This window comes from Paralichthys olivaceus, chromosome 5 (genome assembly GCF_024713975.1).
Source record: "Paralichthys olivaceus isolate ysfri-2021 chromosome 5, ASM2471397v2, whole genome shotgun sequence".
Lineage (NCBI taxonomy): Eukaryota > Metazoa > Chordata > Actinopteri > Pleuronectiformes > Paralichthyidae > Paralichthys > Paralichthys olivaceus.
Window position 1 is genome coordinate 4,874,091 of NC_091097.1, and position 17,896 is coordinate 4,891,986.

Consider the following 17,896-nt stretch of genomic DNA (forward strand, 5'->3'; position numbering starts at 1 on the left):
GGTCCAGAGTGTTCAGGGACTTTAAAGTGCTGGAACGATGGAGGAGTCTGGTTTAGTTGGGTCCTGAGTATAAGAATTATACAATAGGTTATAATCACGTGACAGGCAGAATCCCAAAAAATCCCAGAGTCAAACAAGTCTGTGTTGCTACCGCAAAAGTCGTATGAAGATCTGGCAGAGAAGTGGAAGATGAGCTGGTCTTGCAGAGATTTGAGATGTAGAATGACTGATTCACCGCTGGCGTGGAGAGAAGTTGGAGTTGCAGGGAGCCAGGACGCCAGCAACACACCCATTCAAGCAGAGCACTCATAAAGGGGACAGAAAAGAACGCACACAAGCTGGCAATAACCAAAACGAGAATGATTTAAAATCATGTGGGTAAACAAAAATTATGTGGCTGCTTATACTGAAGTAAAATGAAAAAAAGGGAGCATATTTTCACATCAGTGCATTTGTGCTGCTATCAGGGGATTGTTGTAAAATTGTCTTCATTGGAGAATTCTTGATTCAGAGTGAGAGACCTGGGGTTTGACTGCTGTCTGAACAAACCAGTCAAGTTCTTCCACACCAAGCTGGAAAAGACATTTCTTTATGAATTCGTCTTTTGAGTGTGTATAGGCTTCAATAAAAACACAGCAGCAATTTGATCACAAATAAATTGCACACTTTTTCTCAGCTTCAGGTAGTTTCTGCGGTGCTGGGGGAAATTAACACTCTGTTTCGGCAAATCACAGGAGGGAAGCAAGGTAACTGGGGTAGCTGTTAGCCTGGTTTCCACATCCCTAGATTCAAATGCTGAACTTTTCATTTCGCAATTAATTGAGCCTGGTTGTGCTCTGAAATGATTTAAAGAGCCAGTGTGTAGGATTAACAAGGATCTATTGGCAGAATTGGAAAATAATGGTAATGTGCGTTTTCATCAATGTATATGTAACTGGTGGCTTCTAGCAATGTCTGCGTTGTGTAAGAAAAAGTGGAAACTCTGCAAAAGAGAGTTACGGTGGAAGGACACAGCAGCTGGCCCAGTGGTGGATGATTTTATTGAGTTGTACCTGGGTATTATCGATATTTTCATGTATTCATGTATTTTAATGTTTTTCTTTCTTGTGCCAGTGTCAGAGTGAGGTGTGCAGGTGAACCCAAAATGCAGAAGCAAAGTTCAAGTATTTTAACTAAACAAAGGTACTTACAGAAAGCAGGGTACAAAAAATGACTAAATACATTTTAATACCAGGTTGTCATGTTCTTTGCAGAGCTAGACCCAAATACAGGTATAACAGAACAAAACAGCAAGTGCTAGATGTTATTTAATCAAAAATCAACAGGCTTATCCATAGTATGTGATAGATTGATAGATAGTAGGTTGGCATGTAAAAGGCCTCGGATGATACAAAACTCAAGCTGAAAACAGAACGGGAAAAGGAGCAACTCAAACAAACCAGGAAGAAAAATGGCTGCGAGATGAGAGAAGAGACAGAGCACGTCTGAGCCTTCTCCCTCTGGCAATTCTACTCTATCAAAAATAGCTGAATTATTACTGTTTTTAAGTTTTTTAGTGTACGTCCTTAATATTACGGATGGCGTAGTTTGTTTCTTTTGGTCGACACAAGACAAATCTGTGAGTTGCGTCAGTAAAATCTAGAATAATAAGAGCAGAGCAGAGCATGACAACACAAACTGAGGCAAACAAGTTTATTTAAACATTTACACATCAGCCGATGTACTTGTACGCCATTATCCTGCAACGATGACGTAAGTACCCGCAGAGGAACCATAGGAAATGCAATTGATGGTGTTGTCCCAGTTTCAGAATCACACTTGTTTACTGTTGTCAGTATCAATAACTGTCCTCTGCTCCTCCCTCACCAGCCTCCACAGTAAAGTAGGCTGTTCCAGGTCACTCTGCTCACACACATGCTGCAGCTTTTCCTTTAGGCTCAGGGAAATAAATCAGAGCTCTGTAGGTTTCTCTCCTGTAGAAATCAAGGTCACACAGTGTCTTTGGAATCCAGGACAGTTCGTCTCATGTGACAAGCTGTTCATCGGCCTCATATTACCAGGGTGGCTCTCAGTGGAAGTTGGCGCTGCGCATTTGTGCACGTTTACTAAAACTGCCACCCCTCCAAAATATAAAATACATATATTTAAAATAATACGGTAAATTCAGATGTCTTTGTGATCCAGTGAAGGATCACAGGCTTCATGTTGAGACCCATCTCTGCTGTTGATTGGCGAGTTTGCGATGTGAACTTTTGACACAGCTGATCTGCCGGAGAGCTGTTTACTGCAGAGGAGCTGATGGACCATGGTGAGCATTTCTTTTCTTCTGTGCTTACTTTGTGCCCCTCCAGTAAACTCCTCTGAGAGACTTCAGCCTACTTGCCTAGATTGAGTATCCTCACCCTGCACACGGTCGGTTGGAGTTGTCATGCAACTTTTAGCGAAGCAGAGTGAGTTTCCCGAACTGCAAATAATTCCAAAAAACCTTCAGGCATTATATAAGTTTTTTTAAAACCACTCACTTACACAGTCTCACATCCAGGTCTCGAACATCAGGAAATAGTGTCTTAAATATCCCTGACACACTTTAAGAGACAAACGAGTGCAGGCGAACACGTGCGAGGGAAACTTCTGTGTAAACAAGTGCTGCTCTCTGCTGGGGGCTCTCTCTGTCAGATAGTCCTCAGCAGGATACAGTCAGCTCAGCAGCATCTTGTTGATGGCTTGTGAACATCCTCGTTTCATCGTGTACAAACAGTAGGAAGCCTCACACCTCACCTCAGCACTCCCCTCACACGAAGAGGAAACAGGAGGTCCCACATCAGGTTCCTGTGTCGCCGCCAGAAAACCAGACCAGCACGTGTATCACTGACGTCATGTATATGGCCTTAATAATGGCACCATCATACCTTAATGAGCACATAGTTCCATATCACCCCACTAGAGCACTGCGCTCCCAGAACTCAGGCTAACTTGTTGTCCCTAAAGTCTCTAAAAGTAGAGTAGGAGCCACAGCTGTCCACTATCAAGCTCCTCTCCTGTGGAATCGTCCCTCGTTTCAGTTTGGGAGGCAGACACCCTCTCCACATTTGAGACTTGGCTTAAAACCTTTTTTGTTACAGCTTAAAGAGTTGGTTCAGGTTTGTCCTGGACAGCTTGGTCTAGAATGTCTGTACTTCCCGGAGTCCTTGTGCATTATCGTTGGCAGCTGATCACGGAATATTAATAGAACCAGATTGCTCCCATCATCTCTGTCGGACATTTTCTGATGTATTAACACTGTTAATATCAATGTTGTAAATTGTATTGTTATTGTATTGATGTGCTGTGCGACTCATGACATCTAGTTTACTTCTGTCTGTCCTGGGAGAGTGATCACTCACCTGTTAATAGTTTTTTGGGGTAGAGGATGTCTCACCTTGTTAAGCCCTTTGAGACAAACTGGGATTTGTGATTATAAGTTATACAAATAAAGTTTGATAGATTGATTGTCACTGTGCTGTCTTAATTACCACAGAATTTCCATCAAAAAATAGTTTTCTGTTTTTATCTCATGAGGATTTCGTCTCAAAAAAGAGATGCCATAAGAACGAGACCTCCTGAAGTGCTGCAACATTAATCAAACCCGTCTTGAACTTCTGGCAATTGAAAGGTCGCCTGTGCCAGGGTGGTTGAACAAATATATGTCACTGCTCAACGGAGGAGGCCCCAAAGGCGTGGCCAATGACATTAGCGTTCAGCTGGCATTACCCTTACATCTGACTCCCTTGCCCCATCTGTGGGTGAGGGTGTGGCTCTCGCATCAGTCGCCACAGCCACATGAAGTGGCACCAGTGTCAACAGCGCTGACACTTTCTCTCCCCCAGAACGAGTGCCATCATTGTACACAATCAAGACATATGCATATGTGGCAACAGATGATGCCAACAAGGTCTCCCAACAACAGCCAGAGACAAACCAGTTGCTTCTCAGCATCTTTATTATCAAACCCACGAACAAACATACACTTCAAACGGTCCAACAGTTTCTGCTGGCGTGACAGCTCAGCTCAGCTCAGTCTCTTTCTTCGCATGTGTCTGTCAGTGTCTCTCCTCGTGTTCCTCGTGGTGTCTCTCCTTCTCCCTCTCTTCCTGTGGCAGTTCTGCTGCAGTCTGATGAATCCAGGGAGAGTTAATTGGCCAACTAATCTCTGCTGTGCTGATCAGCTCTCCCTGGTTCACATGGAGCTGCTCAGTGAGCCACCTCCACAGTATAGGTTACTGTCTCAGTGAGTTCACACAACTATTAACTAAAAATGCAATCGAGTGGTTTAAGATGTAATTAATAAGCTGTTAAAAGGAGGTAAATTGGATATAAAGTTTGTAAAGTGTATGCCCTTGAACTGGTGTTTGATTTAATTTCCAATTTCATTTTTATTTCAGTTGTCAAAACCTAAAACGTTTCCCAGTTATAGTCATAAAACATTAATCTTGTCATAACTACCTTTTTAAATAATTGTTGATAATATTTAAGAACAATTTGGAAGAAATCAATTTGATGATTTATATATAAAAGAATTTGCCCATTGAAAATGTTTTTCTTCCTTTTTTTCCATTTCTTTATTTTTGTGTGTGTTTTTTTTACACAGCATTAAAACAAGGGTCCAATATTTCTCATACACTGTCCCCAAACCTGTCATGTGCTGTCAACAAAACTATAGAGTAGTAAATTTAAATAACACTCCTCCTCAGTGGATACATTTAACAAGAAATATTTGTCATCTTAATATCATTAAATGTAAGCAAACAATTCACAGAAAAATACGGGGTCATTACTTATCAAGTAATTTTATTGTTCTAGTTTTAGCCACGTTTTGTTCAAAATAAGAAAATTGAACAAGTTAAGTGTCTGGTGCCAGTTTAAGAGACTCAACCAACAAGTCTGTTCAGCATGCAACGATAGAGCCCATGCTCTTTTAATTTTGAAGAAAATCCTCTCCATTTCGTCACAAGATGGTTTCTCATACATTATTCTTTTATGTTGGCATTTGATCAAAGTGACACATGAGCCAGCCTTAGATTCTGGAGAGCGAGTCTGATCTCCAGCTCCAGTGAGCTGTACACCTGAACCGTCTGAAGTCTCTGCTCGGCTTCATCCCTGAAGTTCACGTCTGGGGAAAAAGTGACTTTGACCAGAAGAGGAAACTAAATCTCAAGGTGATGAGAGGAAGAGAATGAAAAGAAAGAGTGAGAAATGAGTGTGTGGACACAAAGCCTTGTTATCCTGGTAGCAGATGGAGACTGAACTGTGTGTATGTTTTGTGATTAATGAAGGTGCTTGTCAATAAGACAATGCAGGTGGGATATTAATTCGTCAATCTGGCAGGAGGCTCTGACTATAATTGAAAAATGTTCTCTCTGAATGTGGAGCACATAGAAAATGGACTTTCTTGTTTTGCTCAATGTCATAAAGCCAAATGTTGATGTTCGGTATGCATTGATGTTGACACGTTTTTGATTTCTGATCACTACATCAAGCATCAACACGTCTATCTGTAGCTTGATTCCCCAGTAAAACTTGAAGGCCAATATGTTTTGTTGTCATGTCCAGATTGCAGCATGCTACAAAGCTAAAGTAAGATGGTAAACGTTGAATTTAATAAACCAGTTAATCGTCAGCATATCAACTTTCAGTGAGTTAGAATGGTGATGTTAGCATTTCTTCCAAAGCACTGATGCAGTCCCTAGTAAACTAGAATCATCACAATAGGGTTATGTGCCTCCACCAACCAGTGCAGTCTCTGTGGCCATACTTCTACATACTTTTTCTCCAGATTCATATAAAGGTCAGTGTGACCTCAATCTTTGACAACTGAAACATAATCACTTTTTCTTCCAAGTGACCACTGATCAAAGGTTGAAGAAATTCCCTTGACACTAAAAAGGATTTAGTGAATTTCCCTACGGGCAGTCCTTATCCCAGTAACATGATGTCACTGTGACCTTGACCTTTGACCTCTAGGCACCAAAATCGAATCGGTTCATCTCGAGTCCAAGTGAAAGTTTGTACCAAACCTGAAGGCATTCCCTCAAGCTGATCTCAATACACCATGTTCAAGAAAAACATAACCATACTTTGTGAGGCCACCGTGACCTTGCTGCACTGAGCTCACTGAGCTGGTGCATTGACCCAGGGACCCCAGAGAGCTCCACTGCCAGGGCAAGAACAGCTCGGCCACAAGGCCAACAAGCTGACACCCAGGACACTATGCACAGCTCCACTTAGTCTGCCTACAGTGTGATTAATTTCTTTTTATAAATGTTTGAACAGTAAAAAGCAAATTTAATTTTTTTTTTTTTTACCAGCTCTGTCAGTAGACAATACAAAGAGAAAAAGAAGAAGAAGAATTTAAAAAATCAAAGCATCACAAACTGACACGACCAAATATGCCAATTGTTTAAAACAAACAAAATTGCGGCTGCTCGAAGTTATGGGACAAATCGATGGTGAAGGAACCGGTCTGCAAGTTAAAGCTTTAACACTAAGATCTGAAGTCTGTGCCTGCCTCTTGAAAAAAAGTCAAACAAATGAGGACACTTCTTATAATGGCTTTGTTAATTATGAGATGCTCTGAATTATGTCATTATAATGGCTTAGTATTTCATAATAATGAGAAAATTACTTTCATTATGACTTAAGTTAAATAATCATTTAATAATGATTGAATATTGTAATAGTTACTGTTTTAAAACTGGATTTAATGTCAGAGTCAGTGCCATGACCAAGTAATTTGCCCAGGAGGAATGTCCAGACTCTGGAAGGCACTGGTGAGCTGTTGTACCACTATTTATACCCCCATATAACTAGTGACTAATCATGCATAACCAATGTGAGGTTGCATATATATACTGTATGTATGTGTTTATGTATGTATAATAGTGGGAGATATAATACTGAGGCATGAAACTCCCGGGCTAAAGAATTGTCCCACTCTGGCCCTGGCTCCCTGGGTGTCTGCCCAGGGGTTGCTGGCGCTGTGTTTGTGTTGTTCTCACTCTGACCCGGGCAGTCAAGCTGTCCAGGGGTCCTTGGCTGGATCTCTGGGTCCCTGGGTCCATTCTGATGGCTCGGTAGTGTTGAGGAATTTTCGTATATCCTCACACATTACTGTATATGCCACTATATACCGTATTATATGTATATAACATTAGATCTTTACACCATTAAGAGACGAGTGCCTGACTAATTCCACAGATATTCTCTTCTCTCTCTAAGCAGTACCCAAGGTCAAGTTATAGATAAAGGATCAACCAACAGAACATTGTAGTGTCTACACTTAGAGACTTTCATATCTAACTCAGAGGCTCCAGACAGAGAGGCACCAACTTCAACTGTCACCAACTTAAACTCTTTTGCGTATTACACCAGTATCCAATAAGATGCAAACACCTACATGTTGCATAGAGAGTGACAGCATTTCTAGCCATTCATTGATGTGCTGTTAGAATGGGTGACGCAAGTAGAGGAAGATACACGGGGATGTGGGGGAGACATCTTGGGACTTGGGGGTGACAATTGCTCATGTTACTTTGTTGGCGTTAGTATATTGTTGCACCGTCTGGTCTCTTTGATGCATCAAGTCTACATTAATATCTTCTGCTTCAGCTGCTGCCTGAGTTCTCCTTTCACCAGAAAACTTCCATAACAAGTAGCACCCCCACCTAATTTTCGGCTTGGAAAATCCCTGGATACAGAGTGAGAGTGAGGTGAATGTAATGTGATTATTTAATATTTTATTTATTTATCTTTTCATAAATGATTGTGTCGACCCATTTTACCGGCCCTTCAGGCCGAAATAAAGGTGCAAGTGCAATGTCTGAATTATTCAGACAAATCTTGTGTTTTCCCTTTGCCTTCGACAGAGAACAAAGACTTCAAATAACTTTTGTGGCCATAAATACACCCATAATGTTTGTGGATTTTCCTCTTTAAGCTGAAATCACACCATTTTCCCTCAATTTTGGAAAAAACAAAACAATCTTTTCTTTCCTTCTCACACTATCCATTCCACTGCAGAAACACTTGGGGCCATCTCAGAGGCAGCTCTGCTATTGACTGTTCTCTTTTAAGCAGTGGTGAAGCAGTATGTCAGGGAAGGATCGATATCAGCCGCCTACGAGAACTACATGTGTTTGTGTTTGCCTGTGTCTTTGTGTGTGTGTGTGTGTGTGTGTGTGTATGTGTATGTGTGTGTGTGCTTGTGTGTGTGTTGAGAAATGCCTCAGCCTATTAGTTGCATTCATCATTACAATCCCATGGTGGTATGGTCACCGGTAGATGGCTTGGTGTTTACACACTCAGGCTCCTTAAGCACCCTGCTCTATTAACTCCCTGCATTTACATGATGCCCACATCCATTCGTGTTTCCCTTGAGGTGAAGGAGCTGTGGCTGTGAACCATAAATAACACAAATTGTCCAATTTCTGCTCAGGTTGGATGTTGTTGGCATAATTGCAGTTCAGATAATGACTCCTATTTCTGCTTGGGTGGTTGGTCAGCACTGGAGAGTAACTAAGAATATGATGTGAGTTTTTCCTCTTCAGAGGGATTCCAAAGGGAAATAAATATTCCACTTTTCAGATCACTGTAAACAAACACATCATTTATATTATTGTTATAAGTACTAAGCAGGCATGGTATTTGAGAAGTAATTAATGGGAAAAATTGATAAAAATCTTCAAATATATCTTGCAAAATTTCCTAAAGACATGCGGAAACTGAATATAAATGTGAGATAATTGAAAAAAATCAGAACAGGAGGTACTACTGTGAAAATATATACAACAATATATAGTGTGAGTAACACAATTTAATTCATAAGAATACTGAATAAAATGTGAGAAAATTAAAGACATATCCATTATAAAATCATATCATTCATATTTTAAAATACAAAGTCTGTGAAAAGTGAATCAAAGTTTGAGATGAAATTCTTAAATTCAACATGAATTACATTTTGAGTACATTAAGTGGAACCCCACCGTATGGATTGAAACCAAGATGTTTAATTAGACAGTGATATGTCTTTGTCCAATATTAACTCACTTTTATCTCTGTATTTGGTCTCCACCCACTCCTAAGAGTAATATCTGTCTCTTCAGCTGCTGTGTTTGCGAGCTAGTTGCTAACTTTGACTTTCCATCACGTTGGTGCCACTAACAGAGAGCTTGTAAAGCGGGTTTGAGAGTGAACATAAACCAAAAAGTTTGCAAAACCAAAACTGTTTTCTGAAACATTTGCAGTGCTACATAAAGGTAATTGGAAGCTCCATCGTCGGGTGATGGATCTGGCACAACAAAATCACATGACAGCTTTAAACAATTTCCCTAGCCGGCCTCCTCTTGTCCTTCTCTTCTTTGTTTGAGACATCAGTCATTCAAAGCAAAACTTGTCCCTCACGGTGCTGTGGCTTCTGATCGCATCTTGTCGGCAGTGATACATAAGGTCAACTGTAGACTTCTGAAAACCTTCACTCTACTCAAAATCTCAAGTATAATAAAAGGCGTAAAGTTCAGGCTTGTTCCCAGAGGTCTTCATGTATTTTTCTTAAAGGTCATCCCAATGGAAAAACACATCTCGGAGCTTGACAGCAAGAATGCACAATAGGTGAATAGAAAGATTTATGGAAAAACGTGGATATTTTAGCACACCGTCGGCAGGTGATTTAGGTTTGAATAAAGAAAGTTTCTTTTCCTGGAGACACAGATGGACCCCTCTGATGGTTAGATCACTAATGAGAGTGCTTCTAACAATACATACAATATCACATTTAAAGATGGGGAATCGATGCCCATTAAATGATCAGGATCATTCAAGCAACACTAAATTCACCTGATAAGATGAATTGTTTGATGGTCAAACATTTGACCATTGTTCCTCCATTGGGCCACAGTTTTCTAAATAACCTTGTTCCCTTTTCCATCTAAATGCAAATGGACAAATGCTGAAGGAAGTGGAAACCACAGCCATTTGCATTTGTGTGTGCACTATTGTAACCACAAGGTTTTGTTTAGGTATTGTATGAAATACGTTGCCCTCTCACTCTATGAATTTCAAGAGGGTTTCAGATGGCCCGGGATGTGATGGAACAGCAGATATTAATACATGTGTAGCTAAAGTAATCGGAGTCTCTATGTGTTTTTTGTTTATGGTGTCAGTGACCAGAAATGCAAAGCTTTAGCATGTGCGGCAAAAGGAGGTTGGCGGTTCATAAACAACCCACAAATGTATTGATTTGTATTTTTACGAGAGGTGGGAAGTAACAAAGTCCAAATACTTTGTTACAGTACTTAAGTGTTTTTTTCAGGTGTCTGTACTTCAATTGAGTATTTATTTTTCTGACAACCTTTTTCTTTTACTCCCTACATTTAAACACAAATATATTTACTATTTACTCGTTACATTTTTCAAAAAAGGCTTGCTACGTTTGTTTGAATGCATGAATTATAATGTAACGGTAATTATCTGTTATTTTTTTATAAAAAGGCGCCGCCTTTCTAATATCAAGATTTCAACCTAAATGGACAATTACAGAAGATACTATCATCTTGTTCTGTATTTATCAGATACTCGAGCACAGAGAAGAGTCACTGTGCATATGTTCGTGACAAGAAGAAGCTACATGGAAGAAAGAAGAAATGGACATCATCACTAATAACGATGAGAAGAACATTTATTATTCAAATTAAGAATACTTCATTCAATGCATTGTACACATTTCATCCTGGACAGTTTTTCATGCTCACAAACATGTTTTTGCTTTAACCATCTTTCAGTAAATTCTTTTTTATTTTATTTGAAGTACGACGAGTTTAACAGTACTATATTAATGTGACCTAGGTCTCAGTTTCTTCACACAGATACAGCTGGAAGAAAACAATTTACTTTAATACTTTGAGTGCATTTCAGAAGCTGTACTTTTCAGAAGCTGTAATTTTTTATTTGAGTGAAGACCAAATGGTTTACAAAAATAGAGTTGTCCTCTAACTGCATCTTCACCTATGAAAAGATGAACTGGATTAGTATTGAAACATTATTGTAGCAAAACTATTGACAAATGTGCGTCGCAATCTGTCCGTGTATAATGAGATTTGTGAATGTGTACATGGATGCAAACAATCTTCAAATCCGTATTTCAAATCTGTGTATATGTGTGTAATTGGATTTGCAAATATGTACATAAAGAATCAGCAAATACATTTCAGAATTTGTGTGTAATTGGATTTGAAAATGTGTAAAGAAAATATCTTCAAATATTCAAAGGTCAAGGTGACGGTGGCCCCAAAACACATGTTTCTGGTCTCTTGAAAGTGATATTTCACAATCTTGAGGGGACTTCTTCAACTTTGAATCAGTTGTCACTTGGAATCAAAGATGAAGTAATGTGTTTTCTGTGGTCAAAGGTCACAGTGACGTGGATCTTTGAGTGTTGGGCAACATTTGACTTGGTTTCAGACTACAGCTTTGAATTGACCTCATCATCATCGAAGTTTTATCAAGTTCGACTGTAAAATCAGCAGAATCTCCCATTTTTGGACAGTTCCATTTGGAGGTCAGCAATGAAACCTCTCCCACTTGTCAGTGAATTCAAGAGCTCCACATTTTCATTTTCCAGATTCTCTTTCTTGTTAAATTCTATTTCCTGCTCAATTGCCATCAGAGCTACAGCATCAGCCATCTGTCTATTTTCTCTCTCTTTTTCCAGTTCCTCCTCTCTCACTATTTGTATTAATTAGCTTCTTGTATTAGTGTGATAGCTTTTGAGTTCTGTGTTGCCAACTTGCACCACTCTTCTGTCAGTTTTTGTTTCATCCTCTCCAGTTCTTCACTTAGCTCCTGATGTTTATTTTCCAGATTCCTGATCTGTTTGAGTTCTGCCACTGAGGCTTTAGTATTAAACTGTGTGCACTGCTCTTCTGTCAGTTTGAACTTTTCTTTTATTGTCCCCAGTTCTACACACCACACTCATTCACCCTCAGTTTTGTTTTGGCGTTTGAGTCTCTTTCTTTCCTCTCTCTGTCCTTCAGCAGCTTAGTGTGTTGAAGGCTTGTCTGTGGTTTAGTTGTTCAGGTGGTTGCACTGAATAGGTTAAGCTGAGCAAATAATTTCTTTAATTTCACAGTGTCAGTGGAATGAATCAAACAAGTATTCACATTTTAGAAGTACTTTTATATCTGTCAATGTGTAGACACATCTGTAAATGCATACAAGGTGACTAATGGCTTTTGCTACACCGTGGCAGAACCCTCATTGTGGTATGAAGGCTGCAGCTCCTGAAAACACAGATAAATCTCTACACATATCAGCAGATCGCTGCATTCATTTGCGGATCTGCCACGACAGAAGTGTAGCAAAAGTCCCATGTAGAAAAACAGCCAATTGAGAGGCCACCTGACCAGTATTTTCAGCTCTTGAAGCAAAATACTTTTCATCCATTAATCTCCATGTGTGGTTTACAGATTTGTGTTAGCGAACATAAGGAGTAAAAGCTCCAGCTCTACATACATTTACTAAGTTTACAAAGTCTGTTGATTTTTACTCAGACTGAGTTTATACACGTGTCCGATCACACTGTGTATATGTGTGTGTGAGAGAGAGAGAGGAAGAGAGAGAGAGAGGAAAAGAGCGAGTCTGACGGCTGATGAATGCTCGCGCTGCTCAGAATAAAGATTTAACTCATTAATAAAAGTATTGACCATTATGTGATGATCAGTGTTGATATTGTGGTGACAAACAAATCTACTTGTAAACTGCAGCGAGTCATGATACTTCAGCTGAGAGAGGTTCTGGGATCATTAATAAGCTTCACAATTCTTTTAAATAATCAACCGCTCATAATGAAGAATTTAACTCGGGACAAACGTGATCACTAGAAGTTTCCACAGTAGAGTTTCGTTGGAGGAGGCGGAGTGAGATTTGACACTTCCATACACCAGTGTGTGTAAGTGTTTAAGTGCCAGTTCTAGAACTACACTTTTGTACAGCGTGGCTGTGGCTGACAACAGTCAAAAAGAAATAATTTTCTCACAAGGAATAAACCTTCCTCTTCCGTGAAATGTCTGTTGCTAAATAGGTTAGGCCTTCATAATAGTAGTACTTGGTGATGTATTTTCTAATGTGGTACATGGTGTAAAAAGTTTGAGAACCACTGATGTATACAATACATTCATGATGTGCTTCAGTAGTTTGAAAACAAACAGAAAACTGCACAAGAAGTCACAATTGGTTGTTTCGAAGCCTTTAAATTAGTATTCAGTTATTTGTGCAATTACACTGACACCCGTTTTCATTCATACCACATTTAGCTGTATTATAAAAAAAAATATGAAGGACAATACAGTCCTAAACAACAATGACAACAAAGCCTTTATGACAGCAAATGGACCTCACAACATTTTAAAAAGTGGCTATAGAGTTATACTGCATAAACAGGAAATATTGCACATCGAGAAAAAGGCTCTTGGGATGACATCATTATTAATGAAGTGAAAAGAAAGAGCAGAAAGTGTGATCAGCTGAGCCAAGTGAATTGGCACAGACAGTTGTATTTGTAGTCTACTAAACCATTAACACCCTTCTTTTACCAAAAGCTATCGAATGCAATTCATTACCTAACAAGCACTCTCCAAGAAAATAAACTATGTACAATGACAACAATTTTGGGGAAAAGATTATCGCTAATTGACATCATTTAATATGAATTAAAGCAGAACATTGAGAAAGGATTTTTTTTAATTCAAGATCAGTTTGGCCGACTTTTCAGATTCTTCACTGTCAAAAAATGACAATTAATAAACAAAAACATGCGTACAGGAGCGTATTTCAACAAAACCATAGAATGATGTGTTATGAGACACAGCTTGGCTGCCATTGTAATAAAACAGTCCTGATCACAGATAAACGTTTGTATTCAGCTTTTTATGTACAGTATCCATCTAATTAAATATCTGAACAAATAGCAATGTTCAATTGTTTACAATCAATGATACTTGAACCACATTGACTATCATTGGGAGATTTGGAATGGACAGTTCGAGTCCACAGACTTTACGAACTAGAGTTGTTCTCAGGTCCAAAACCTTGGAAACAATTGAAGCTCCATACCTTGTTTGTCGTCTTGATTTAGTATTTTACCCAGGACGAAAGGTGTTTTGACTTGAGTCTTGACTTGAGACTTGGTTGGCTTGACTAATAAATTGACTCAGATTAATTTATCTTAACTTGAGACTTCATATGGGACTTAATTATCTTGACTTGGGACTGAATTAATTTGACTCAAGATTTGACTAGGGACTGAAGTATTTTCACTTGGAATTTGGAACTTCGGTTTTGTTATCCTGATTGGGGACTGCACAGTTCTGAATTTCTTGACTTGGGACCTGACCTGGGATCTAATTATCTTGACTTAATTGCATTGACTTGCTAGGACCTGATTTAGATTTGACTTGGAACTACTCGGTACTGATTTGCCTTGACTTAGAACTGAAACGTCTCACCTTGGGACTGCTCAGTTCTCAATTGCCTTGAGTTTGGTCTGAATTGTCTTGATAGGTTATCTGACCAAATCGTGAGTTGGGACGTTATGAAACTTGCCTCAGATCTTCAAATAATGGGGTTGCCTTGCAGCATATCATAATAATCCATCTATAAAGGTACAGTTACTTTGTACTTTAGAGTTGACTCTGACTTTAAAAATGCATTTCTCCCTGACAATGATGATGAAATATTTTGGCCCTGTAGCTGATAGGGAATCCATCTAGACCCTCTCAGGTATTAGACATGATGACACACACCAAAGACGTGTGGCAATACAAAGAGATTCTACCCAACCTGAATACACTGACTAATATTCAGACCCTTTGGATTGGCCTTGATTTCAAGGAACTAAGCAAAACCATGAAGACATCTACTTCCCTGGTCTTCTGACTGATACAAAGAACACAAAAGCACTGAATACAAGCCAGTAAACCCCCCCTAAAAAAGCAAATTCATGTACTGAGAGTAGTTCAGCAAATTTCCAATATGTACCTATCGATTGTTTTACTTTTAAGAGTTTTAGACTTCTTCAATTTAATTTGGTCTTTTTCAGGTAAACTGTATATACCATATCATCTATCACTGAACAGGCTTTTACTGCTGGTTCTGCTGGTTAATTACAATCAGGAATATTGCACAAAAAGCTAAGACAAGGAGACTAAACAAAAGCATGATTGTAGCAATTAAGAGCATATGGGATTCATTACAATAAGGCATTGCTTTAATGAAAACATTTGGACAAACAGTTCACAGTTTTAATTAATGCTTGATTGACTAGCGGTTATGATGTCCTCTTTAGTATTGATTGTTTCAGTCAACACATCGACACAAAACTACCACTGGACCTATATGTCCCTTAGTTTCGACACACAGAGTACCTGATGTGTAGAGATGGAAGCAGCTGGCCAATCACAAAACAAGCAGGGTGGGCTGGGGAGAGTCATCACATGGATGACAAAGCAAGGAAATATAATCATGGAAATTAAGTAAATTCAACCCATCTGTGGATCAACATCTGCAGACTGAAACTGCCAAACGACAGGAGTGAGAGGTTACTTCATACACAATCGTTCTATGCTACAAGCACAGTTAGGAAAGAAAACAAAAATTCCCCATATACATATTAGAGCCACATATTTCTCTGATATTGGTGGACATAATATTTATTTGGGATCTTTGACTTATCTAGAATTAAAATAATTAATTGTGAATCCATTATAGATTCCAAGTGGGAGAAGAAAAAATTAAATAATAACGCCAAAGGACCAGCTTTTTTCTTTTAATGCTGCTAATATAGCCTATTTACAATCATCTATTGTATGCAACAGAAATAACATCTGTTTTCACTAATGAGCTGATATGTTCTGGCCATTTTTAAATCAAAGAAGAGTAAAACTAAACAAACAAAAGTGAATTCATAAATTGTGCTTTTTAACCCACAAATCCACTTCATCATTGAAATGGGATAATTTTAGAGGCACTATTTGAAGTGCTTACATGAGTCAATAAGAATCTCTAAAGCTATAACAAGGACTGAAAATACAAAGAGTAAATATATTGATATATTTATAAAGTTGATACAATTCCCTTCCAGTCCGAGGTCCAGTTTAAAAAATATTTTCTTCACACTGTCACTTGTCTGACATGAAGGATCCTTCTGTGTCAACACTCAAAGCCCTTATGATGCTCTAAGAGAGAAAAGTCTTTGCTAGGGTTGATTCTAGTTACCCAAAATATGGATGACAGGAAGCTTGTGCTAAAAAGCAGGACGTGTTTAATGCAGGAGGTTGTTATAACAAGATAACTGTCCGTTGTGTGTCACAGGAATCCTTCTGCTCAGTGGTTAAACAGTTACCTCGTTCTTACTGGCAGTGCGGTATGTGTGGTGGTGGCCGGGAATGTACTGTAGGTGGTCCACTGTGTGTGTTCGTCGGGAGGCAAACGCCTGCCTCTTAGACGTGGTCGCTTGGTGGTTGACTGTCAGCGTGTTGTAGGAGTCATTAGAGGCACTCGGTTGAGAGTGCATCTTCGCCATCTTATGGCGGTCCATGACAGGTGTGGTTGGCAGCAGCATGTCGGCGTGAGACATTGCACGTGCCATTGCCTTCTCCCGGAACTTGTCACGCCTCATTGCCGGGGACAGCAAGGGATCCTGGGAATGGAGGCGGTCGGCTGACAGTAGCTGCTCCTCTGAGAGGTGTCTGCTGCTTCCATATGCAGCTGCTGCCATGACGCCATATGAAGACAAGCCATAGTCTCCACGTCGCGGTGTCCTGGGAGGAGACAGGACGTGGTCTTGGGACATAGCCCTCTGGACTCTGCGGGGCCGCTGCCGCTGCTGGTGTTGCTGGTGCTGCTGGTGCTGCTGGTGCTGCACAGGATCGGCATTCAGCTTTACCATGTGGGTCGGACCCCGGCCGCCGAAGTCAGGATGATGATGCTTCCTTGTGTAGTACTCATCAACATCCTGATCAACTAAGGAGTGAGGAAAAGGATGTGATGAGAGAGGGCATCAAGAAAACTGGCTTGCTTTAAAGGTACAGTGTGTAGAATTTAGTGATATCTAGTGTTGAAGTGTCATGTTGCAGCTGAACACCCCTCACCTCACCCTCTCCTTCCAAACATGAAAAAGAACCTGTGGTAGCTTCAGTTGTCATAAAAACTCAAAAGGTGTTTAGTTCGTCCAGTCTGGACTAATGTAAAAAACATGGCAGCTTCTATGTTAAAATAAAGTATTTAAATATAAAGGGCCTTTTCTGTGGTAAAGAAAACTACAATTCAGACAATTTAGACTAGTGAAAACATTATGAGAATTATTCTACACTAAATTTCTGCCTTTTACCTAAATCTTACACACTGGACCTTTAAATAAATAAATAAATACATTCTTAGATTTTTTAAGAATATGAATTACAGATTGCTGTAATTCATATTCTAAAAAAATGAGGTCATCTTTTGTATTCGAGCAATACAATGATCAATTGTAAAATCTATCTGAAAGTGCATTCTTGTCTCATTCATGATTCCTATGTTTCCTAGTAAACATTCTATACCGCTCAATAACAATCAACAACACTGGTGTTTCATGTCAACAAATTTGCTACATGCAAGTTGCAATTTGCAGCATGATATCATTTCTTTTCTCATTAATTTTGAAACATTTCATTAAACAAAGCATGTAAGAGGCCTGTAGGACTTCAATATTGCCAAAGTATCTGCAATATTCAAGCACCAATCCTTTGTGAAACATGATAAATGGTAAATGGTTGTATTTATATTGTGCTTTTCTAGTCTGGATGACCACTCAAAGTACTTTAAACTA

At 39.3% G+C, this 17,896-nt stretch overlaps 1 protein-coding gene across 2 annotated transcripts in view; it reads right to left on the reverse strand.

Moving 5' to 3' along the window:
* Window positions 1–10,742: 10,742 nt before the first annotated feature.
* Window positions 10,743–17,896, reverse strand: part of LOC109634155 (protein shisa-6) — a 77,964-nt gene continuing 70,810 nt past the window's right edge. Inside the window, exon 8 of one of the 2 annotated variants that reach the window (XM_020094452.2) lies at window positions 10,743–17,049. In XM_020094452.2, the coding sequence (XP_019950011.1) occupies window positions 16,418–17,049 (632 nt within the window). In that variant the 3' untranslated portion in view covers window positions 10,743–16,417. The remainder of the gene's footprint in view (window positions 17,050–17,896) is intronic. The other variant, XM_020094451.2, reaches the window with a different exon arrangement.